At 38.6% G+C, this 26,102-nt stretch overlaps 2 protein-coding genes across 2 annotated transcripts in view; one reads left to right on the plus strand and one right to left on the minus strand.

Annotated features, from left to right (window-relative positions):
* Window positions 1-23,019, plus strand: LOC103027474 (hepatic triacylglycerol lipase). Its single transcript, XM_007244348.4, has 10 exons — window positions 1-139; window positions 2,293-2,505; window positions 2,792-2,982; window positions 3,504-3,683; window positions 4,887-5,004; window positions 12,045-12,266; window positions 12,914-13,156; window positions 13,339-13,453; window positions 18,501-18,710; window positions 19,598-23,019. Exons 2-10 carry the CDS (start codon window positions 2,376-2,378, stop codon window positions 19,725-19,727), a joined length of 1,539 nt encoding a protein of 512 aa, XP_007244410.3. The 5' UTR covers window positions 1-139; window positions 2,293-2,375; the 3' UTR covers window positions 19,728-23,019.
* A 657-nt stretch (window positions 23,020-23,676) lies between these two features.
* Window positions 23,677-26,102, minus strand: part of LOC103027184 (disintegrin and metalloproteinase domain-containing protein 10) — a 32,259-nt gene continuing 29,833 nt past the window's right edge. The window contains exons 15-16 of the mRNA XM_007244347.4: window positions 25,937-26,063; window positions 23,677-24,980 (exon numbers count right to left, since the gene is read on the minus strand). Coding sequence (XP_007244409.2) covers window positions 24,775-24,980; window positions 25,937-26,063 — 333 coding nt within the window. The 3' untranslated portion in view covers window positions 23,677-24,774. The remainder of the gene's footprint in view (window positions 24,981-25,936; window positions 26,064-26,102) is intronic.

The raw sequence follows: 26,102 nt of genomic DNA on the forward strand, positions 1-26,102 counted from the left end.
TACAACAAATCATCTGTAATTAAGCTCTCACTTCAGTATTATTTGACAGTCACAGTGCTCCATGTTCAGTATGTAGCCTCCTTCACAGCTGAGCATGAAATGATGTGTCAGTTTCCACAGACAGTCTGCAGTCTCTGAGGTAAAAAGAAAATGTACCACATAATGTGTTTAAGTAGCTACCTGGAATATACTGGGCTCTAACTGTATATTAATTGTTCTAAAGGGTTAACTAAAATAGAAAAAGCTTGGCTGAGACTAAAAATGTTAACCTAGCTAGCTAGGGTTAGCTGCCAAGCATTAGCTAACCAGCTAACCTAGATACATCCTCAGTGTTTACATGACTTTTTAGCTAAGGTTGGATAACCAGTGAACTAACTAGCTAACATTATATTGTAAGTCATTTTAGTAATGCTAAGTTATATGTAGAGCTAAACTAGGTTTTTCTTTGTACTGGACATGTTTTAAACACATTTGTGCAACTTTAAAGTTTTCGACTGCTTCACATGCTTTCACTGCTAAGTTAGCTTGTTAGTTAACCTAGCTAGCTAGCAATGTTAGCTTAGCAACTGTAAAATCTAATTTTAAAAAGGTGAAGAGTAAAGGAAAGGAATTTATTAATTTACTTATTTACTCAAATGTATTTTTATGTAGATTGTTGTTCTCGTTTCTAAATTTAGTAAAAAAAAATGCAACATTACAAAAAATCTATATATTTTTTATAAAATATTTTTGCCATACATCATGCTGTTTGATTTAATATATTTAAACATATTTTTAAAGGTTTGAATATGAGTGGGTCGTTTTTTTTTTGTCTTTAAAAAAATGTGTTGTTTCAGTATTTATTAAGGGCGTGAAAGTGATAATAATTCAACATCAGATTAAAACATTGATTAAATTAAGTTTATGTTGACATTTCATCTTTTATTTAACATACATTCAGTGACTAATTGACTTTCGGCTTTCAAGAAGGAAATCTGACTTTAAGGGGTGTTCAACATTAAATGTTACTTAAGCAATAATACACGAGAGGGAGTGCTATAACGTGTAATTTTGGCAATTGCAATTATACCATGAGAAAATACGATCTGTTTGGTTATAAACACTTCACGAGTTACAATCGTCTCATTGCTGCTCTGTTTGTAGCTGCACTGTTTGGCTTGTAATTGCTGCATCGTTGCTAGGTTACCTGTATGTGGCGGAGTAATACATGGAGAGATTAGCTACAGTGCATTACCGGCTGATAACGGCACTCTCAGAGCACCTCTCAGCCAATCACATTGCAGGGTCAGAACTAACTGTGGTATGATTGTCACTTAGACATTCTGACATCCGTGTTCAAATGGAATGCAGCATGAGTTAACATGGCCTTGAGTCATAGTCAAATATATGTATAAGCTTGCTATGGCACATCTGGAGACAAAGGAGGCTTTAAGAGATGCTGGAGTGTGCAGGTGTGTGGTCAGGTGGGCTTAAAGGAATAACTCCTCTGAAATTGCTGCTTTTATTTTAAGGAAGTTTGGTTTGTCTAACTGGTGGTCTTAGATCAAGGCTTTTTAACACATCTTCATGTGACCTCCTGTGTGTTAATCTAACGTCAGAGGGGTTGAAAGACATGTTGTGCTGCCAGGAACAAGGAGTCTGTACCACATGATCTCTTTGCCTCCTCTCTGTGGGCTAAAGGTAGAGCTAAAAGTAGAAACCACCATGTTTCCCTCTGTTTAACCTCACTGTAGAAATTACACAGGATCCCTTTCAGACACATGTGCGTCACTGAAGAAGCAATAAAACCTCAAATATGTCAAACGTTCCACTAAGCAGTCTCTGCTAAATCCATCACATTTTTCATTTTTAAATAAAACCTTATTTTATGTCTAAGAGCTCAGTCAACAGCTTACAAAACAATGTCAACACTTTCCCCTTTTTAAGTTCAGTACTGCAGTCACATGAAGAGCAAAATAGTAATGAAATAGGTTTTATATAAGGAAAACCCTGCTTCTTTATATGTATTTTTAACATTATAAATATAAACACTTGAGCTGAATAAAGCAAATGAAAGCTGTATCCACCACCCCAGAGCTGGTATCAAATCTGTGTCTCTTTGTTTCTTTTCTTCCCTTCATAACCATCCTGGTGGTTTTTGTCCTCCCCCGCAAAACAAAACCAGCCAATCAGAACAAGGAAATTCCTCCTTTCTTCCCTCAGCCTATCCTCCACCCCACTCCACCCAACCTCCTCATGCACATTTCTCTTTTTCTCTTACACTCTCTCTCTCTCTCTTTCTCTCTTTGTCAGCGGCAACTTCCAATCTGTGAATCACTCCACTGGTCAAGACAGGACAAGTCTGCGAATCCATATCCATCCCTCTGTTCCTGGAAATGACAGACACTGAAGTTGGAGGCACTGGAGCAACGATGAAGATTCTAACAAAAACAGTCCTTTCTTTTATCTTTTTAATCCTCCTTACAATCACTGGAAGCCAATTGGAAGCCAAAGAAAACACAACAAGTAAGTAAAAATAACATAATTTTTCTTATATTAGATTTTTTTTTTGGTACTAGATGTTAACATCTTTAAATAGAAACTGAAAGGACTACAATCTAAGGCCTCTTTTTTCTCCTTAACAGACGTGCTCCATGATTTACTTTAATTGTACGTTCCAAGCCATACTCTTTGAACGTTTGCCATGGAAAGATCTAAATGTTAAAGTACAGAGTGCTAGAGCACATGTGGCTGAGATTAGTTACAAAACGCAAGGTTATTGAAAGGATCCATGTGCTGCCTCTATTTGTAGGTGCTGTCGAGGAGGTTCACCAGACTAATGATGTGAAGGAGCCGCTGGTTGTAAAGTCAACTTTTCACATGCATTTACAAGGCAATGTGTTTGAGGATATGTGCAAAATTCTACCATTTCATCCAGACACTCTCTACACTTGCAACTACAACACAAGCAGCCCTCTGGTCATCATCATTCATGGTTGGACGGTAAGCACTGTTTTGAATTTTTGCCAGTTAACACTAACAACACTATATCAAATCAATGTCTAGGAATCTAAACAGCACTATAAACACCCTTCTTAGCTGCTCTGCATTCCTGACCTATTACACCTAGGGGCAGCTTCCACATCTGGACAGCTGCCTATTACTGAGAAGTCAGTAATTAAAGTGGTATCTTACCTCAGAAAGGTGTGCTACTCCTTATTTGGAGGTGGGTTGTTCAATCTTATCCACAAAGGACTGGTGTGGCTGCCAATTTTATTCTAAATAAACAACAGCATACCTTCGTAATTCCACTGGTTTATTCAATTGATCAAACAACTGATGCCATGTGCTTCTGTTTGACTGGAATGACCTGAAATACCTGCAGCCACACCAGCCTACAACAGAATATGCTTGGACATCCCTGGATTAGAGGAAAAATTAGATGAGAAACTATGTGTGATAACTATGCTTAAAGTCTACCTAATAGTCATCTCTTCCCCTGACCTGCAATAACCTCTACACAGTTGAATGGAATCATGGAGGAGTGGATATACAGGATGGCCTCGGCCCTCAAAACAAGGCTGGGACACGTGAATGTGCTGATCAACGACTGGAGACCCCTAGCCTTTAAGCCGTACCCAGTCGCAGCCAAGAACAGCAGACAGGTGGGATTGGATGTGGCGACGCTGCTGCAGTGGCTGGAGGTAATGAAGCCCTAAAAAAACACAGCTGCATTATATTGAGAGTCATTATATTACTTCTGAAATGTGCAGTTCCAGGTAAAATTAAAGCATAAATAATTGTACTCCTAGATTTTCAGGATAGTGTGTGATAAGGCAATATAAAATAACATATATGCAATTTTTTCAGCACTTCATGCACAATTTGCTGTAAAGTATTCCACACCAGAGGTTTGTCCACAAACATTTAGAAGACTCCAGGTGCTAGTTATTAGCATTCATTAGCCTAGTGCTTGCTGCCCACACTGACAATAATGCATCCCTAAGTGGTAAAAATACTTTAAAGCAACATGTGTATTAGGCATTTTTGGCAACATGTTACACAAATGGTACACTAATTAAAATGACTTAAGACAGAATGTTTCTACTAATTATAAGCTGACACTAGTTAAGTCTGTATTCCGCATTTAAAACATTTTAAAATTTCTCAATTGTTTTTTATTTAAAACCTCCGTAGGCGATAAATTTGTGACTCTTATTATAAAGTATTACCCATTCATGTGTTAAAACATCTCTAAGAGCTTCAAAATCATTTTAATGTTCCTCTGACTCTGAACTTGTCATGCTAGTAACTGCCTTACAAAATCTGGAAAGACATCTCTTGTGACAACTTTATAACATTTGGTAACATATTTGGTAGTCATAACTATTCTTAACTATTGTGTAGTTAGTGCTTTCAGCTTTTGTCTCAAACCATAAATTTCACTTCCAGGCTGTGGGGAAGGTGTAGAAAAGCTCCAGTGTCTAATTTCAATAGTTCTCTGTGCTAATATTTTCACATTTCAAGGATTTAAGGATACAGGGATACTTCGCATCACCTGTGGTACGTGAGGTGGTGTAACATTGTACTCTTCCCTCAGAAGCCTGTTTTTAAAATATTATTCTGCCATATTGTAAAAAGCAACAGTTATATCTCAAAATGTGTTTTCTGGTCTGGAACGAGTCTAAATACTGTTTAACACTTTTTCTTTTTTTAAATTGTCACTGGTTTGTGAATAATTTCTCGCAGCAACTTAAGGGTTAAACTGGATAATAGTATCTTGAATTCATCTCAGAGGCAAACAGAGCTTAACCCCTGTACCTTTAATCTGATGATCTAAAAATGCTGCTTTAATATGTATAGTTAATCGTAATAACATGCTTAGTCTTCCCTTCTCTTCTTCGCAGGAGACCACCCAGCTCTCCATGGATAAGGTCCACCTGATTGGATACAGCTTGGGAGCACATGTGGCTGGGTTTGCAGGAAGTCATTTTAAGAAAGCCAGAAAGCTGGGCCGTATAACAGGTACCGTATTTACACAAGAGCACAGAAAATTAGTAGTAGGTTTTATTCCACATGAGATGCAGGTAAGATGCATCTTTCAGGTGCTAAAAGAACAGGAAACATCAGCCATAGACCAGACAAATAATAACACTAACACAAAAAAAACAGACAGCAGTTTAAGTTTTATGTTTGTTCATCCTGCTCCTTGTGACCCAAATCGCATCTTTTCCGGGATAATGAACAGCTCAGTAGCTAGCTTATAAATAAGATCAGATGTGTTGCATCAGTGATTACTGGAATTGTCCAGGACTCTTTGCCAGAAGCAGGATTACAACAACACGTTTTGTAATAACAGATCTCAGATCTATTTGCAGACAGAGGAATTCCCCCATGTGAAAATTACAAAGATTTTACCAGAAGTGATCATGTAGAGGTAAAAAAGAAACTGAAACTGTACTCTACACATAAATCTCTCAAAGGACACCCCAATATGGTATTTACGTGTTTACATGTACTTCATAATCTGATTGCTGTAGAACATCGATCAAGTTTAGTTTCTGTATTCTTCCGAAATAGTTGTGCTGCCATGTCAGGGGTGTAAAATGCTGCTTGCTTATTTACAGTACCATGGGCTGCTTTCATGCATACACAAGTTAAGAAATCCAGGAATATTCCAAGTTAAGAATATACATAGAAGTAAATATGATCTCCCTTTATCAAATTTCTTGATAAAATTTTTAGACCGATCTGAGAAGTCAGAGTAAGCTGTAGGGTAATTTACCACAGCACGACTTAGATAAAACTCGGATGTGAGAAATCTCAGAACATGAAATGATGACCAATGAGTCAGAGCTTAGAATTTAAAATATATTAAAGTTTACTTGAAAAATAGTTTCAGCATTACAGATATATAAAAGGAACAAAAATTAATAGATATATATTAGAAAAGAGTAAAAGTACATCAACGAATACAATCTCGATAGATCAACGCATTCGCAACCCAGAGAGAGAGAGAGAAAGAAAGAGAAAGAGAGAGAGAAAGAGAGAGAGAGAGAGAGAGAGAAAGAAAGAGAAAGAAACTAAAGCCAGTCGAGGGACAGAGAGAACTCCTCAGACTTCATCCAAGCAGTTATACATTTTGCAAATGACGTGATTGGACAGAACTTATCATATGATTACGTCAGCAGAGTCCAGTAAACAGTTTGTTGTCCAGTTCCAATGACGTGATCCGCTCCAGCCTGTCTGAGCAACAGGTTCTTATCATGATGTTGTTCAGCTCTGTGTTCTTCATGAACACAGCAGACAGTCCTTAAGTGTCCTAAAGTCTGTGAGAAGATGAAACAGTGGAAAAGAGTGGATGGAAAGATCTTCTGGCCTGTGCGACTTTACGGCGTGTAGAACAGGCATGCGCTGGCTATCTGAGGAGAGGTTCCCAGCACTTCACTCAGATAGCTTGTTGTCTCCTAGTTCATATGCACTGGTCCCAGAACAGCAGTGAAGCTTCTCTGCCACTCAGGGTCACGTTCTCCTCACAGCTCTCATTGTTGATGAAAACACTCTGACCTTCCTGATTCCTGAAAAAGTAAAAACAACCTCCAAAGCCTTGTCATTGTGACAGTTAAAAAGAGAGCAGAGATCATAAGGTTATTAAGTGAATTATAATGTGAACAGTAAAAATAATAACTGTATATATAAATGTATAAAACATTTAAGAATAAGAGTGTGAAGGTGTGGTTATCTCCAATCACACCCTTCAATACTCTTTACATCACTGCTTGAATAATCTGATTATTAAAGTGAATGGAAACACGCTCACCGTTTCTCAATCCGGTAGTTAAATCAGGTGTTTCTAAGAAGGGAAAGCAGCAAATCTGCAGGACAGGTTACCTCCAGGATTGCACTGGATTAAAGACGAGTGACAAAGTGAATTAGCAGGAGAAGGGATGGCCATTTTTCAGACCATACAAAGAAGTCTTGCTGCTCTTCAAAAGGTTGACAGAGCCTTCTCTTGAGAAAATTGACCAGAAGTTCCTTGTCGCTATAAACATCAAGGACAAAATCATGAATCATGTCTATTGCTAAGTCACCAGCAATTTGAGGTTCATTCACAATTTACAATTGCATTTGAGAGGTTGTGGATGACTGCCAGAAGCATTGTGATGCACAGTAGTGGACACTCCATGTGCACCCACGCACAGGTTAAGATGCCCCACTGTGATGTGTGTGACGCAGCCAATAATACTATCAATGATCCAGAATTCGGATTAGGAACTAGCTTTGTACACATTCTGACATCTGATATAAAACAAACTGAACTAACAATGTTTTATACAATAGGGAGAACTTACACTGAGATGGCAAAATGTAAATAAAAAATGGTGGACATTACAATAAACGGACATTACCTCAAGCTATTGGGTTTATTTGTAATATTTTTGTATATAATATAATAAAATATTATATAATATAATATATTTGTTATATATGTGTGTTCACATATATAAATGTGAACTGTATTTTAGCCAGTCATGCAATGACCAATACCTGAGACACCATACACTAAGTGTGGACTACAGTAGCTAAAGAAAAAGGTATATTTCCCAAACTACTAATTTATATGAATGCTTTGTTATTCTGTTCTATTATTAATATGTCAGTGGCATTTAATGGTCTTAATATGTTAATATTGTTAATTGCAATAATGTCTGAGACATCCACAAATATTGTGACAGGCCTGACGTGTTTTTGTGAGTAAGGTTGAACACCAGTCAGCATGCTCATGGCAAGGCAATTGTCAGCGTTCAAACAAGGCCTGATAGTGAGTGCCAAATGAATAGGACGTGTTCGTGGCCAGATGCTGCCAGTGCGCTGTCCACTGTGAATGGTAATGATTGTGACTGGCAGCATCTGGCTACAATTGTCTTTGTGAATTTGAAAAGACAAGCAGCACTTGCAGAATTCACAGCCTCGTTTAATGCAGGAGGCCCCTCAAACACATCCCCCACGTCATTGCTGTGTTTCTGGCTTTCTTGAGACATGGGGAAAAATCATTGGCCAGAATACAAGTCCCATGTCCTATAACATTTGGCATGTCAGTGTATAGTGAAGCTGATATAACCTCAAGTAACACTGCTAAGCTTTGTAAGAGGGAAAGCCACACAACTCTGTGACATCCACCAATACAACTTTTAGAACAACCCAGAAAATTTAAACAAGACAAGAAACCAACCCTGGTGTTCATACTTTATCAGCTCTAATTCTCAGACTTGTGTACACTGGGACCTCAGCATGGGCCATTCGGGACAAAGCGCTGGGACAGTGCCAACAAAAAGCAGCATCCTGGAAGAATTGAAACCCTGTGATTTTGGTCACATGTGAAGATTTGCACTGGAAGCTAGTGGTGCAGGACTATGAACAGTGAGGGTTTTGTGAAAATTGATTCAAGGACACTTTTTGACATGCTGTACTGAACTACTGTCCTGGCTCAGTAGATGAATACTTTAGAGCAGGGGTTCTGAACTTTTTCACTGGTAGCACTTTTCCGGTTCTAGAAGCCAAAAAGTTTGTTCCCAGTTGGAACCAGAGAATAATTCAAATGTTCAAATGTGGGCTGGTTCACTAAAAAGCACTAAGGTTCTTTAAGGCCTAAATGGAACCAGGTCAAGAACCAAAGTTGTTTTAGTCAAAAAGGGCAATCAGTGCCCACTTTTTAGCGTAGAAAATATTTTACAACCCCCTCTCAACTGTGCCCTCCTTCAAAAAAACAAATGATTTGCAGTGCTGCTACCTAAAACTAAGAAAATGGTAATTATACAGGGTAAGTACAAAGTCGCAGAACAGCCTTTTATTTCTAAAAAGAGTGTTAGTGTCTTAGTGGTAAGCATGTTTAACCTCTCAGCACTGGGGTCTTGAGTTCAAGTCTCTATCTAGTTGGAACTTCCATGTTCTTCTCATATCTGTGCTGGTTTCCTCATACAGTTAAAAAAATATGGAGATCAAGTAAATAATCTGAACTGCCCAGAAAAAATGGATACTCTAAATTGTTCTGGTCTTAGTGTGAATGTGTGTATGACGGTATGCTCACAAATGGATTGGCACTCTGTCTTGAGTCATCTTCTCACGGTGCGCGTCCACTGGCACTTTTCTTCAACGCATGTTGCGGTGCCGAATCTCATGTCTCGCTGCGTGTGGGCGTGTCCATGACGTTTTTGAATTCAAATGAAGCAACAGATGTAGTCAATCATTAGTTTAAGATTTTACATTTTTAGTAAATTTCACTGTGATCTATAGTTAAATAAATCCATATTCTGCCATTTTTAGTCTCTTTTCTGTGTTTAAAAGGCGCCTGCTGTGTGTGTGTGAGGCTCGTATGTGTGTGGCGTGGCAGTCTGCTGTTCTCTGATTGGCTGGACGCAGCGCGGCGGCTGCATTCATTTGAATAAAGTTGAGATCTGCTCAACTTTTGTGCCGGAGGGCGGGGCTGCGCTCAACGCAACGTAACCCTGTATGCACCGCGGCATGCGGTGGCTCTCTCCATTGAAATGAATGGGATGCGTCGGGGCTTAAGTGCCAGTGGACGCACACCGTCAGTGCCCAATGCAGTCCACCAGGTGGATGGTTGTTTCCGATTGAAAGTATGCTGTGCGCAATTGGCTGATGCTTCTCGCCTATGTGTGTGTGTATGAGTGCTGAGTGTCAGGGATTGTGTATAAAATGTGATTGTAATCCGTCCTCGGGTTTCTAGAAAGGCACTATATAAGTGTAACTTCATTCATTCATCCACACACACGAGTGAACCTTAGTCAAAGATTTGAGCAGAACGGTGAATAAGTCAGTCTGATTAAATGAAAGAATAACTCTGGATAATGTTCGGTTTTGTTTATCTGCACATTTTGCATTTAGCATACCCCAGTTGACCTTGGAAGTAGCATTCTCAGAGCACTTCATGCACTGAACTACTACTAAGGTAAAGAAGGCAAGCAATTTTCATGAGGCTCAACCTCAAAAGGTTTTCCAGTAATCTATTGTGGTTATACATAGACAAGACAAGACTTTGCTTTTAAAGGGAGGACAAAGTTTTGTTTCCAGTGAAGAAGAAACTTAGAGAACGCTTTGGTAGGCATGGTAGCTGTGGAAGGGTTTATGTGATCTATACTTGGCTCTAGACCAGCTAGACGAGCTAGACGTTCTTGCCTCTAGGGCACTGATATCAGACTACATGAATCAATGAGCTTATGCATGAACAGGTCTAAGCTTGCCTCAGAAGATCTCTAAAGTCCAGGGCCAGATGGGCTGTTTTGTGCATATATGAACAGTAGTTGTGTTTTGAGTTGGACACACTTTTAAAGTGGTTCAAGCTCTAGCTGACCGAATGATGCAGATCTATGGGGCTCAGTAGGTGAAGCAACTACTCAAGGGTCTGCGGAAAAGCGGTCAATTCTGTTTTAAGGTTCAGCACTGACAAGCAAAATCTAATTCTTCAGTAAGCAGTGGTCATAATGTATAGTGAAATATTTTTGACTAAAACACTTGCAGATGCCAGAACGTACTATGTGTCTCTATACCATATATCTACTGAATGTACATATACTATGGACCAGACAATCCCAATCAAACTCTCAGTTGCCAATCCAGGCATGTCGCCACATATCACTGCATGATGTAGATGTTATCATACGGTAGGTGGTAGGCTGTATCAAATGGTAGATGGTATCAGGTAGTACATGGTAACTCATGCATAGTTGAATGATAGTTATCCAATGTGTTTTGCAACATAAGTCAGCTGAAACATAACAGCTTCCAACTGCAGTTTAACCCTTTGCAATTTTGTTAATACAGAACATCTTTTAATTTTCTGAAAAGTGTTAAATGTTCTCTGGGGAGAGTTGAAAATGTAAGACCAGTGCCGGTACTCCGCCCCCGATAATCACGCCCTGTGCACCAAGGGGACACAAAAAATCAGGCTTGTAAAAAATCATCATAATAATAGTAATCATAATAAAAACATATTAAAATTAAAATATATCGCCTGTGTGAAAGTTGGCTGTGCATGTTTAAACCATGTATTACGGTAGCTGCATGAAAATGGAAAAGAAACAAATCTACACTAGAACCACTAGAAACAACCAACCAAAACAACAGACTACCTGTCTGTAGATAATAACTATCTGTAGAATAGTGGAACATTTTGGAAATGCAGACCTTTCTTTATTAAAAAAATAAAATACATCTGTTTTCAGGTTAAATTCAGTATATTTTAAACATTGTGTTATGCATAGACCACAATTTAAAGTCTTATTAAAGATGTAAATGAAAGTACTTCAACAACTAACGTCTTAAGAAACACTTTCTATATTTCATTTCATATCATATCACTGCAGGAATTTGTGAGCAATGGTAAGGCAAAATTGAAAACATTTTGTTGTATATAGTCCAGAATTTAGACTCATAAAATAAGAAAATCATCAAATGACACCACTGAAGTCTTGAAGAACACTTATTCATGATGTATGTTTTAAGTATTTGTGTTTAAGGCACCCAAATGGCTAGCACCGGCCCTGTGTAGGACAAAAGAAGTGATGAAAGATCTTTAGTTGTTCTGCAAAGCTGGGTCTGGCCCTACTAACACTGATGTTTTATCCAGCCCAGTGGACAGTATGTGGATTGGGTCAGTATCCCAGACAGGGATTAAGTCTGGTTGTAAACTATGATTTCCCTTCAGTGTAAAATGCCCATTCAAAATGCTGTGTAGTTCAAACAAGGCTTAATCCCTGTCTGGGAAAATTCCACTTCAGAGAACATAATACAATGTGTATGACACCCACATATCCTAAATTTAATATAAATTTAACATATCCATAACCTAAATTTAATTTAGTTTGTAATTTGTAATGTAATTTGTCCACATCAGTAATAAGACATTTTGAAGAAATTAAGGGTTAAGGCATTTAAACTACTATCCAATCACACAAATTTTATTAAAGTCTAAATACTTGAGGGGGATGCCTCAATCTAGTAACTCTAGAACTCTAGTTGTAACTGGCTTTTCTCTTCCCGGGCAGGTCTGGATCCCGCAGGCCCAAATTTTGAGGGAGTTCCTGCTTTTGACAGACTGTCTCCTGATGATGCCAAGTTTGTAGATGCTGTGCACACATTTTCTAAGACCGGGATTGGCATCCGGCAGTCTGTCGGCCACGCTGATTTCTATCCGAATGGAGGCTCCTTCCAGCCTGGATGCAAGATAACAGACATATATGAAAATGTTTATTATTTTGGGTTGCAAGGTAAATTATGCATTAAACGTGATAACATATACAGTACTGGAAATGTCTTTTGAATGTAAAGCTGTATCTTTTTCTTGGTATAGTTAAAATCAAAAGCACGGTATGCTACACCCTAATCAAAGTCTAAAAACATTTTATGTCCAGATATCCCACCTCTTTTTAATGAATAAATTGGGATATTTTAAGTTGCATGCTTTGCTGATACAGATGAGAAAATGCCCACGCACAGCTTGTCTAGTCCCCATATTTAAGTAATGCAGATACACATGAACCGGTTGACACCATGCCTAATGCCTGGTGTGGGCCTGAGGGGTGTAAAGCCCCCAGCATTGAGCTATGGAGCAGTGGAACTGTGTATTCTCTAATGATGGTGCTCCATCCAATACTATTGGGATGAGTTGGGGAGTTTGAGATGAGGTGGGGTGTTGATCATCCAACATCCAGACCACCTCTCCTAGACAGTAGAGACAGTTACCCCAACAAAAGAAGGAGAAATATCCTTTTTAATAGTCTTGATTTCAGATGAAACAATGAATGAGCAGGTGTTCCAATACTTTTGTCAATATATTCCACCTTCTGTTTAGCTGGGTTCCCAGCTTGTGATTTGTTAGTGTATAGCAGTGTAATTTTACGTTTATCATCTACAGGTTTACCAAAAACCATAAAATGTGCTCACCAGCGAGCTGTCCACCTCTTCACTGACTCCCTTCTGAACACGGATAAAGAAATGACTGGCTTCCGCTGCCGGAATGATGCTGCATTTGATAAAGGACTCTGTCTGGACTGCAAAAAGAATCGCTGTAACACTCTGGGCTATGGTATTAAAAAGGTCCACACTAAAGGCACCAAAGGCTTCTATCTGAAGACTGGACCCCAAACACCGTTTAAAGGTAAGCGTGTTAACATCAGCCTTTCTGGGGATTACCTTTGTACTGTATTACCAGTATTAGTTTGGGTAACGACATGAGAGCAAGTGCTATAAAATTGTAGTTGTTCTTCATGGATATGTGATGTATAATGAGCACCTCTACCTTTTTTCCCTTTATTGTTTCCTTTTTTAATGTCCATGCAGTCTACCACTACCAGGTTAAAGTCATGTTGGTCAATCTGATCGAGCCTGTCAGAGCCTCTCTTTCTATCTCTGTTACTGGAACCAAAGGAGAGACTACTCCTCAGTCAGTCACTCTGTGAGTACTTCTTCTGTCACTACTACTTTACATACAGAATGCTATTAAACAGCATCAAGACAGATCGTGCTAATTTTGAAGGCTGACATGAAGTATAAGGCTGCTTAACATCTAAACCTGTAGTAGAAGTAGAAATTTTGGTTATCTATACTTTACTGAAGTAGTTCTTTTATAGATGAATGTTTTCTTACATTTTAAAAATACCCTGTTACTTCTATTTCATTTTGGCTTGTTCTCAAACCTACTCAGATAAATTTCTCTATCTGGATAGAGTGAATTTGATTCCATTCCGACACCCTATTGGTTCATACGTGATACATCACACCTGCACACTCCAGCAAGAAGTATGTAGCCTAGTATGAAGGTGATCTGTGGCAGAAACTGAAGAGAGCTCAAGCTAAATGTTCCAACTAAGCTTCTTTAATACAGTTGAAACCAGACGTTTACATACACTATATAAAATACACATATGCATGTTTTTCTCACAATCTGACATTAAATCAGAATAAACATTTCCCATTTAAGGCCAATTAGGGTTGTCCAAATTATTTATGTTTGCCAAATGCCAGAATAATGAGAGCAAAATAATTTTAAAGATTTTTATTACTTTCTGCAAATTCAAAAGTTTACATACAGTTCATTAGTATTTGGTACCATTGCCCTTAAACTGTATGACTTGGGTCAAATGTTGTAGATATATTTCCACAAGCTTCTTACAATAATTGGCAGGCAGGAATTTGTGCCCATTCCTCCTGACAGAACTGGTCTAACTGAGCCATGTTCATAGGTTGCCTTGCTCGCACCTGCCTTTTGAGATCAGGGCTTTGTGATGGCCTCTCCAAAACATTGACTGTGTTATCCTTAAGCCACTTTGTAACCAGTTTGGCGATCTGCTTGGGGTCATTGTCCATTTGGAAGACCCAATTGCGCCCAAACTGTAACTTCCTGGCTGATTTCTTGAGATGTTGCTTCAGCATTGGCACATAATGCTCTTTCCTCATGATGCCGTCTATTTTGTGTACTGCACCAGTCCCTCCTGCAACAAAACAACCACACCACATGATGCTGCCACCCCCGTGTTTCACAGTTTGGATGGTATTCTCAGGCTTGGAAGCTTCTCCCTTTTTCCTCTAAAAGTAATGATAGTCATTATGACCAAAGTTAAAAGTTCAATTTTTATTTCGTCAGACCACAGGACATATTTCTTAGAATAAAGGTCTTTGTTCCTGTGTGCATTTGCAAACATTATTCTGGCTTTTTTATGTTTGTTTTGAAGTTCTTCCTGGCAGCGTGGCCTTTTTAGCCCATGTAGATACAGTACTTGTTTCACTGTGTATAATGATACACTCTTACCAGATCAGCCATCATATTTACAAGGTTTTTGCTTTTGTTCTTGGGTTGATTTGCACATTTCAGACCAAAGCACATTCTTCTTTGGGACACAGTACCCGTCTCCTTTCTGAGTGGTATGATGGCTGGAGTCCCAACATGTTTGTACCTGCTTATAATTGTTTGTACAGATGTATGAGGCACCTTCAGACTGGATCTGGAAATTGCACCCAAGGATGAACCGACTTGTGAAAGTCCACAATTCTCTTCCTGATATCTGATAGCTGATTTCTTTAGACTTTCCCATGTTACACAAAGAAGCAGTGTGTGTTTCAGGTGTGCCTTAAAAAATATGTCCACAGGTGTGTCTCTAATTAATTCAGATGTTGCTAATAAACATATCAGAAGCTTCCAAAGACATGACATCATGATATGGGCTGTCCCAAATTGTTAAAAATTGTGTAACTTTTGGCTTTGCAGAAAGTTTAAAAACTTATCATTTAATAAATTATCATTATTCTGGCATTTGGCAAGAATGAATAATTTTGGTAATCCTGACCTAAAACAAAAAAGGTTTATTTTGATTTCATGTCTCACAAACATACATATGTGTCTTTTTATACAGTATATGTAAACTTTAGGTTTGAACTGTATATTAGCATTGTACTAAAATGCATTCATTTTAAATGGGTATACATGTGGCTGAAACAGGGAGCCAAGTGCATCCCAGAAGTTTCAACACTAACAAAATATAAAATGTATATACTGCATGGGTGTGTAGTGCACCTAAACTTTTGTCCTTAATGTCATTTTTTTGTCCTTACATTACTTTTACTTTTATATTTTGAGTAGTTTTGAAACCAGTACTTTTACACTTTTACTTGAGTACAAAGCTTGAGTTGATACTTTAACAACTTCTACAGAAGTATTTTTAAATCCTTGTATCTATACTTCTAACTGAGTAATGAATGTCAATTCTTTTTGACTGGATCCTGATCAGATTTTAACCACATGCATTTACAGCTGGTTGTTAAATGCATCTCTGGTTAGTCAGACTGAAATCTGACAGCTGTGTGGTAGGGGTAGGTGATATAGCCCTAAAATAAATCACAAAATTGTTATTGTATTTTTGTAATAATTATACTGTTGGCAATATGACAAAACACTGAATTTTAAAAAATGTTCAAGAATACACTACTGCAACAAAATAGAAATTACATTTTATTATTGAACACGATATTTTATGTCACACCCCTAACTGAGATATTAAAAAAATACAAGAATTTTATCAGATTTGTAACAGAAGTCACTTATCCAGAATGTCATGATACTAATAAAGCACTCCATATAACTCTGTATATCCAGTAAAATAAATGATACTGGACAGATATAATCTGTCTCTAGTAGATATATAATGAAAATGAGAACAGTATTACTTTTTCTTTTGCTAAAACAGCAAAAAAATACCCTGATGTGATAATTAGGGGTAGGTAATATTGCACGATATTTTAGGGTCTAATATTGTTTATGAGGTTGCTGGATGATAAGGCCAAAATTTATATTGCGATATATTCTTTCATTTCGGTCGATACGATATGATATAGATATCGATATAAATACTTTGAAAGCCTTCGAAAAACTGCTAAGAAAACCTGCAATGGAAATATGTATCTACTATACTACCGTATTTTTCGGACTATAAGGCGCACTTAAAAACGTTTAATTTTCACAAAAATTGACAGTGCGTCTTATAATACGGTGCGCCTTTTGTATGGATTTTACTCATCAGGTTGTAAGGAGCAGTAAACACACACTCCGTGCAGCGTTATAGAGAGTTTCAGTGCTATACAGAGTCCAGAGCCGTGCAGCTCCGAGGCTGAGCAGCAATAGCATTAGCTAGATGCTAACCGCTAAGCTAGCTAGCTTATTCACTGAGATCAGTATTATCTAAATTTTACTCGTCAGGTTGTAAGGAGCAGTAAACACACACTCCGTGCAGCGTTATACAGAGTTTCAGTGCTATACAGAGTCCAGAGCCGTGCAGCTCCGAGGCTGGAGCAGCAAATAGCATTAGCTAGCTTATTCACTGTTCAGAGATCAGTATTATCTAAATTTTACCCGTCAGGTGTAAGGAGCAGTAAACACACACTCCGTGCAGAGCCGTGCCGCTCCGAGGCTGGAGCAGCAATAGCATTAGCTAGATGCTAACCGCTTAGCTAGCTAGCTTTTTCACTGTTCAGAGATCAGTATTTTCTAAATTTAGCACTTTTAATACTGCTGGAGCAGTATTATTAGAGTTAGATGCTAATCGCTAAGCGTTCACCGTTCAGAGGTGAGTTATCGGCCTGTAAGTCTGTGCTGCTTTGCCTGGCTAGCATTAGCTAGATGCTAAGCGCTAACTCTCTCAGAGGTGAGTTTTATCAGCCTGTAATCTGCTTGTTTACCGTGTTAAAACAAGCTACGGGGGACGAATCGCTAGCTAATATCTCACTGTCTTACCAGAACACGCAGGATTACTCAGTGTAACGCTGTCGTTTAAGTTTGGGTTAACTTTACTAGTTTAGGTGACTAGCTAGCGTGCTAGCGGATAGCTATGCTAACGCTGGTGCAGCAAGCCTTAGTGGACATCTGGAAATCTAAGCTTACTGTAAATAAACTGAAGCACGTTACTCACCCAAATAAACAGTTTTCAGGAGAGGAATCTGTGTAGATTAATATCCAGCACTCGTTTGACTTTGAAAGAGCTATATTTTGTATACTGAGACGCTCCACCGGCAAGCGACCACCCCCGGTGGGGGAAGGGAAACATGGCGCCACCCCTGTTCACTTTGATATAGGCACCCTTTCTAGTGTCACTTAACGCGCCTTATAATGCGATGCGCCCTATGTATGGAAAAATAGCAGAAAATAGGCGTTCTTTGATAGTGCGTCTTATAATACGGTGCGCCTTATAGTCCGAAAAATACGGTACTAAAATTTTATTTATGTCTTTGAAACCCGAACTGATGGCAGTAAAATAAAAAGTTGCTGATTGCACCACAGTTTTTACTAGCGTTTTGGTTGTTGACTGCATTTTGTAAAAAGATGGATGTATTTACAATGCTAGAATGTGGCTAAAATGCTGCTAGAGTGATTAGATTATCTTTTTTTTAATGTTATCTTGGGTGCTTATACACTTCAATTTCTGCCATGGCTTTATCCAGATAATATCCAGGTACTCAGTATAGATGAAGTTACGAGGTCTAATATAAATCAATGGTGGATAAAACGGAGGTAACATCTGTATTCTCAGTTGCAGTAGCTTAACCAGACCAATGTCTATGTACAGCAGTATCTCCTGATTGTTGCTTCAGTACAGGTCAATACTGGGCTGCCAGCCAGCACCCAACACCAGTCCCACAGCTTATTATACAGCCCAACACATGCCACTCATCAACGGCGCTTACAGCACACTCCCAGCACTACAGAGCCAGCATTGAAGATCAATACCACTAATAAAAGCAGCTGCACGTGTCACTGGCAGCTTGCATATGCAGTTCTGGGTGTGCATGTGTGCATGAGTATATGCAACTCCAGCAGTCAATTCAGTTACATAATATGTGTATGTCTTATGTATACACTGCAGAACTTAATACTGGGGCTCTGAGCTGCTTACAACAAAATATATTTAATGTTTTTTTCACTGTGTGACTAATAAACCTGAACTGATGTTCTTTAGGTCCCAAGAATATGCTGAGAACACTACATACTCCTCCCTGTTCGCGGTGGACTCAGAGCTGGGGGAACTGCAGGCTTTGCGGCTGCATTGGAAAGAAGAGCGGAGCTGGTGGACTCATGTCACAGACTTCATGAGCGGGAGTGGAAGCAGGCAGGACACAGAGCTCAGCGTGGCGAGGATACGGCTCAAATCTGGAGAGAGCCAGGAAAAGTAAATGAGGCCTGCAGTTACACCTCTTTAAAGGAAAGGCAGCATTGAGAATTACATGTGTAATAGTCCCTCTAGTGGCACTTCACACACAGTGCGAGGTGGAACTGGCAGCATTTCAGAGTCTATTCTAGATAAATTACGTATTTTGGTAATTTTATCTAAAATATTAAAGGTGGGTAATGGTAGGTATGGGAATTTAATTTATTAATGTACAATTTTAATATATTTTAATTAAGACCCATTTCACAATAACAAAATGGCAAAATACAGAGAAATATTAAGCAGACTTTACTGTAGGTTTGTGATTCCTTTATTACAAAAAAAAACTATGTAAATAGGGGCCAGTGCAAAATTGAGATTATACATATATATATATAAATTTAAAACTTTGTCCCATTTTATACTCTGTCTCTACAGTCTAAATACTTGTTACAGAGATATTACATTCACACAACTTGTGAAATTACTTGTGCTTTCACGTTAAAGTTCTGACTTAAGTTTACTCTAATTGAGGCCACAATTTTAAAAGCTAAAAAGAATACACATGTAATTACACTGTAATTTAGGACTCATGTATTTAATTTAACAGTCACCACTGGTTACATTGTTGTTGCCTGGGTTACAGAAAAAGGCGTTAGTTGTTAAGCAGTGATCACAACTTGTTTATATGCTGTTGCTAAGTGGTTGCTGTGGAATACAGCATATAGTAAATATACAGTAAAGCAAGTTGACTGCTGTATTATTTCATTTATTGATGATTCCAAAAATAAAATTATCCAAAAGTTCCAAAAATCTGACAGTAGAGAAATCTACTGCACTCTTTGTAAATATACAGCATAATCCTAGTTTCCTTAATAACCCCATTTTCTCTTTTCCTTCATCTTTAGGACTTGGTTCTGTGGTCAAGCAGGAAACATCACACATCTGAAACCCTTAGAAGAGCAAGAGTTTCTTCGTTGTCCTCCAGATACTTTCAAAAGGAGGACAATCAGCGGTACATCTTCCCTGCTGCTATAAACACACAAGAACATGCTGGAACAGGAATCTGTGAAAACTTTAGTGAGGGAAACAAGGAAATAAGCTATAAATCTGCTCAGAAAAACCTAAATTAAAAATGTGAACGCTGTGGTTTAAAACTGTCAGGAGAAATGTTTGTCACACATGTTTTCATTTGAGCCTTTTTATTAATGCATTTCAAGTACTCCAAAAATTACATCTCTTTGCACAATACGGTTTGAAATGTTAAGTAAAAATGTTCAAAGTGAACAAAAATTTAGGTACTGTATAAAACACAGTTAACATTAACAGACAGTAGTTTTTTTTTCTTTTTTCCTAACTTTTGTGATCTTTCGGCCTATAATCACCTACAACATTTTGACTCACTTCGGACATTTTCAGTGCACATTTTTTTTCTATAAAGATTCACCAAGACTACACAAATTAAAAAAAGAAAAGAAAAAAAGCATAAAGCAAAACAAAAGCCAAAACAAAATAATAAAAGATCAGAAACAGTCAGATACAGGCAGTTCCCCCCTATATCCACTTCACACCACAGGATCAACAGACAAAAAAGAAAAAAAGAAAAAAGCCTATGCACTTCATCGCATTGAAATATTTTGAGCATCGACTGCTGTAAAGAGAAAATAACTTTATGAGCACATAGTCTATTCTGATAAATGTCATGAAAATAAAACAAAAAAAGTAACTTTTTTTCAGAATCGAGAGAAAATGTCACAATATGGTTACATCTAAATCTTGATTGGGCAATTTCTCCAAAATTAAGAGGAAAAAAATAGACATACAAGTATCAAAATCTCATATTTATCTTCAAATTTAAAAGAAATGCTCCAGGAACTGTACATAGTTTACAATGGAGGAAGTTTACAGCTTTGTCAATAGAGCCGCTTGAAATGATGGAATCTTATAGCTGCTCCATGACCCTCTGAGATGGAGATCTCACATCAGTGGCTCTCACACAAAGCAGAGTCCAGTCACATGTCACATTATGTTGTGGATTGTGTTATTAATGCATTGGGAAAAAGAGAAGGGAAAAACAAGGACCCACATACTGAGCCTTAGTGTTCTTAATGTCTGGACTTCTTTGTACCCATGAAATCCTTAAGAATGAAAGGTCAACAGGTCATTTGAAAAGCCTGATGGGAATGGGAATGGACATGCAACTTTGTGGTGTTCAGTTAGATGAGCCTCTCTCATTCTGAAAGTGAGAGATGACAGCCCTGAGGTCAAACAGTGCCATCCCTGCTTCCCGTCTCCGACATGCCCGAGACCTCTGTACACCTGTCCAGCCACTGTACAGCACGGCTGTTCAGGAACATGGCGAGCCTTCATGGAGATGGCAGTGGTTGGATTGATGTAAACGTAGTGTGGTACAGCATCAGGCATCTCACAGGGCCTTGACTGAACGGAGGACTCGACTTATTGTAACATAATTCTTCAGTTTGCTAAAATGATTACAACCACTGTTAAACTCCACCGTGACGAGTTCATTCAAACAGACTAAACTAGGAAGAATGAATGATTGCTTGACTTGGGCAGAATGGCACTTAACTATAATTAGCTTGATTCGCATCACAACTGGTGATCACAGCCCTCTTTTTACACCTGATCACTTCATGTGTCTTGAGTATTAAGAATATAACGGACCCAAGTCACATAAATTTCAAGTGTAAACACAAACGAGACACTTTTGAAACGGATACAAATCCAAATCACTTAAACCACTTCAGCCTCTGATCTGCTAAGAATTTGAGCCACATGTTTTAGCAGTGTAAACACATCACATCAGTCTCTCCCAAAAGCCTGTTTTTAACTGAAATTAATCATGCCTTTTTAGTGATTGGATCATGTTCGCTCGCACTGTACCCGTCTGCATGAAAAGCCAGAGCAGGGCAAAACGCTCCCAAGATGCACTGAAATCCAGTTATGATCAATTAACTCAAACTAATTTACATTTGGAGGTGATGAGAGAGAGATCTTGTACACATTCAACACACAACAGTAAAAATATGATGCGTTTTCTGTGATCTCATTCTATCACGCAAGCAAAAATACATTTTTAAAAAGAAAAAAAAAAACACTAATATGCGTGTTTACTCCGGTTTCTCATATCTTTTTCTTTCTCTCACTTTTGCTCTGTTCATCTCCCTCGCGTTGTAGGTGTTTAAGAGTGTAATACAACTGTTACGTGAATGTGAGAACAATCTACTGTTCACGGTCTCCCACAGCAAGACAATTTTGATAAGAACTCATTGGTTAAAAAATTGGATCTCATCTGGTCACACTGAGAATGCAGTTTACTGACAAGTGTAAACAGAATCTGGTAAAAGTACTTTCCGAATACAAACTGCCTTTTAATGCCAGGTCTAAACAACCTCTCCAAAATGCACTGGGCACCCAAACTCCTCTTAGTCCAACAGAAACACCAGTAATACTCACCATGCAATGAGTAAATTTGCATATTCCATCCCACACCGCAACTGGATTTAAGTTAGACTAACCGGAGACACATTTAACTAACAAGTGTAAACGCATGCGGCTAAAATCTGATCAGGATCCAATCCAGATGCTATTCACATGAAATCACCAGGTGTGAACTGTGTCAAAAAAGAAGTACATTGCCAGCTGAATTGGGTCAAGCCAAAAAGCCAAGCCAATCATTTCCACGGTGCTTTAGTTTATGGGGGGGGGGTTAGCTCTTCTCTCAGGTTTTTAATGATAGCAAATGTTCTCACCAAAACTAATGTTTACGCCTTCTCAGACGTTTAAAGAAGGCCTGCAATTTTCACTCTAATTTGGATCTTAATGCTTATGTGTATTGTGTGTGTGTATGTGTGTGTTTGTGGATATTATGTAACAAGTATCAGCTAGTAATAGCTTAAGAGCTCAATGTAGTCAATGAAGCTTTAAACCACAGTGTGTGGCTTTGTTGTGGTGTGCTGTAAACTGTAAATATATCATATCAGAGAAGAGTTAGGCACCAGTGTTTACTCAGCATCCTACTGAGAACAATTTTCACTATTGGACTGTAAAAATAATACACTGTGCTGCAGCAGGTGTTAGCTTGATATGATACTTAGCGCAAGGAAACATGATGCGTGATAAATGTGACGTGTAGTCATTTTAGGAGTAGTGTCATAGACCTATGGAAGTGTTGCTGCTGCATTTAATAGAAGACACTTCTATTAATGGTTAGTCCATAATGACAGCTTCAGGAGAGCCCGGGTTTTCTGTTCTAGGTTTGAAGTAGCAGGCTTAAGCAAAAAAAAAAAAAAAAGTAACAGTTTTTAAGTACACAGAATCTCCCCAGTGAATGTGAATGAAAGATTGTACCCTAAATGAAAAGATGAAAAACAAAAAAAAGTGTTAATGAATAATCAAAACTTCACTTCATATCTTACTCATACAGATTAAGACGTACACAGTTAGCTTAGATGGACTAGTGTCTCTCCTAGAGTACTCATGGCATGCACATTCTAATACATGGGTGCTCTGTGTGTGTGAGCATTTTAATTAGTGCAGTGACAACCAAGTCACTTCTATATATAAAAAAAAAAAAAAAAAAAAAAGTATAAGCAGTAAGAAAATGATGTTGGAAAGGTGAGGAGGGAGCAGCTTCCCCTCCAGACTGGAGTTTTGTGCTGGCTGTGTAAACCTCATCACAAAACAACACTGGATAAATTATAATCATGACAAAAAGCAAAACAAAACAAAAAAGCAACAGTACAGAGGGGGAAAGTCGAACAATCAATCAGCTCGACCAAGATTGGACCTTCATTTTTTGTTCTTCCTTATTCGTCCTCACGGGTCCATTAAATCCCTTCATCCTCACTCCTCTTCAGTACAGTCCCTTCATTTGTGTCTGAGTCCTGAGAATATTGATCAAAACGGCAACGTTTTTCTTTTCCCAACGGTAGAAGAAATACTTTTGTTCTCACATATAATACAATTCTTTTTTTTTTATCATCTTTACAGTTGTTATTCTGTACAGTGGCGCAGTAGGCAGCTGCTGCATGAAGAAGACATCAGGCTTGATCCCTCTGCTGGATTGAAGAAAAAAAATGTTGTAAAGTGGAAACATGTTGTAAATATTCAGATGAAGCTTGCCTCGCTCCCTGGCTTTGATGGCATTAAATAGATGCTTTCGTTACAAACCATGTGCGTCAATGTTAATTGAGTGCTTGAAACAAAACGTTGATTCACTTGATGCTGTTTTTGTGCCTGGTCCTTGAAACCTTGGCACACTTTCAATATGCCGACAATAAGAGTACGGAATAAAGAAGAGAGGGGGGGAAGACAACAGAAAACAAAACAAACAAAAAAAACTAAGACTATTTTATGAAAGAATGCCTTGATTCCCATCTGCTGTTCATAACTATTTTTTCCAAGGGCTAGAGAGAGAGAGAAAGAAAAGTTGGAGATGTTTTCATTTTGTCTGCTGAGATTTTTCTGGTACAGAAACCAGAGAGACAGACATCCACGTATTCTGTCTGATCTCGTACAGAACGCAGCAGAGATCTTGACCATCACCTAGTGGCTCAGTATAAAGACTGTAGGTAGGGTGAATGGAAGCATAATGAACTAGTCCAGGTTCCTCTGTGTACAGCTGGACAGAATATTGTAAACGATTCTTGTCGAGTATATGACTAGGAACAAAAGTTGCTCTCACTTTAGCATACTGTTCGTTTTATAATAAGCAGCTGTGGCATACAGCTGTTAAAATGGTCCCGGTTGATGCAAATGCGAGGTTGGGAGTGTAGTGATGATTTCATGTGCTGGTCCAGTTGGATTCTTTGGAGTAAAGCCTCGTTCTACAGCCAGAAGGAACAAATCCAGATCAAAGCAAACTGGAGTTCTAGAACTGCACATAGTAAAGAATTTCAGATTTCTTGACGACTGGAACGGAATTTGCGTTGTTTTAAGACTAGAATTCTCCGCATCTGGCTGTGAAGTAGTGAAAACTTAAGTGACTGTTAATCCCACTGTAGGCAGGCACTGGGAGGGGAGTGGTAGTGGTGATATTTGCTTGCCGGGTGTGACGGGGGTCTCAGCGTCTCATCTGGCCCATCTGGTAGTTTTCTCTAGGCTGCCGGTGGTGGCGCTGGGGCTGCGGCTGGCGCTGGGAGGGACGCTGGTTCTGATGGCCGTGGGCGTGGGGGTGCTGGTGCTGGTTCTGGTTGTGATGTTGATGATGTTGTTGCTGCTGCTGCTGCTGCTGGTTAGCATGCTGGGCTCGTCTTCTCTTCAGAGTGCCTGAGGAAGAGGGAACACGACACACATGTACCTTATACGGACAGCAAAGTGAAGAAGCTAAAGCCAGAACGCTCAAGGCATGAAGGTCCACTAGCTAGGTAAACATTAGTGATAAACTTTCAGCTTGGAATAGAAGTAAGTGAGACCATGTGTGAATAGAGCAAGTAATATTCAGAATGATTCATGTTGGCTGTGAAGTTAAGTCTCCTTCTGCTAAAATTCACTTTTTCTTGTTCTTTGTGAAATACTATAGGTCTCTCTGAGTTGTATATGTATGCTGCACATGAAACTGTTCTTCAACCTCCATCGTCTGCAGTAGCTAGTAAAAGAAAATGTCCCGAAAGATGAGTCGAACAGGAAAAGCTCCATGTCTACATCAACCCGAGTCTGGCGTTAAGCGAAGTTTAGGGGTGAACTTATCTCTGAAAAGGCTGTATCTCTGGAAACATTTTGTCCTTTGAGTTTTAGAGCTGTAAAATTGACTGTAGGTGATGCTGCAGTGCTGTTAGCCAATCATAGATGATATGTTTGCATCTACGAATATGCATGAGCACGAGATGAAATCCTGTCTTTCTTCAGAGACCAGTAATTAAGTGATCTAAATCAGAGCTATACAGAAACCCTGGATCACTTTTTTTTCTCAAAACATGGCTCACATTGAATTCACTCAGATCTAGAGATCACAAATAGACATTTTAAAATGAATGAAAAAACGATGAAATAAGACCTTTAATGTAAAAACAAAAACTAAACAAAACTAAACCATGGTACTATGATACAAGTTTTTGCATCATGATGTGGTGCATGCATGAACTAACTCAACACAGACAATCTCCAGCTGCCTCCTATTTGTGTAAAAAGGAAGCTGACTGTCTGGTCATTTTCTGGAGTTTGTATGTTAAAACAACATACAACAGTGTCTACATATGGTAAAAGGAGGAGATTATTAAAATTACCTGGTAGAGGTTTAGGTGGAGGTAGTTTGGGGTTACTACTGGGTGTGTGCACGCTGCAAATCTTAATAAATCCAGCCATGAGCATGATCAGAGCAATGCCCATCAGCAATACTGCCCACCAGTGAGCCTGTGGATACACAGATAGACACAGAAAGCTTATTAACAT

The sequence above is a fragment of the Astyanax mexicanus genome, chromosome 2, assembly GCF_023375975.1.
Source record: "Astyanax mexicanus isolate ESR-SI-001 chromosome 2, AstMex3_surface, whole genome shotgun sequence".
In the NCBI taxonomy this organism is placed as follows: domain Eukaryota; kingdom Metazoa; phylum Chordata; class Actinopteri; order Characiformes; family Acestrorhamphidae; genus Astyanax; species Astyanax mexicanus.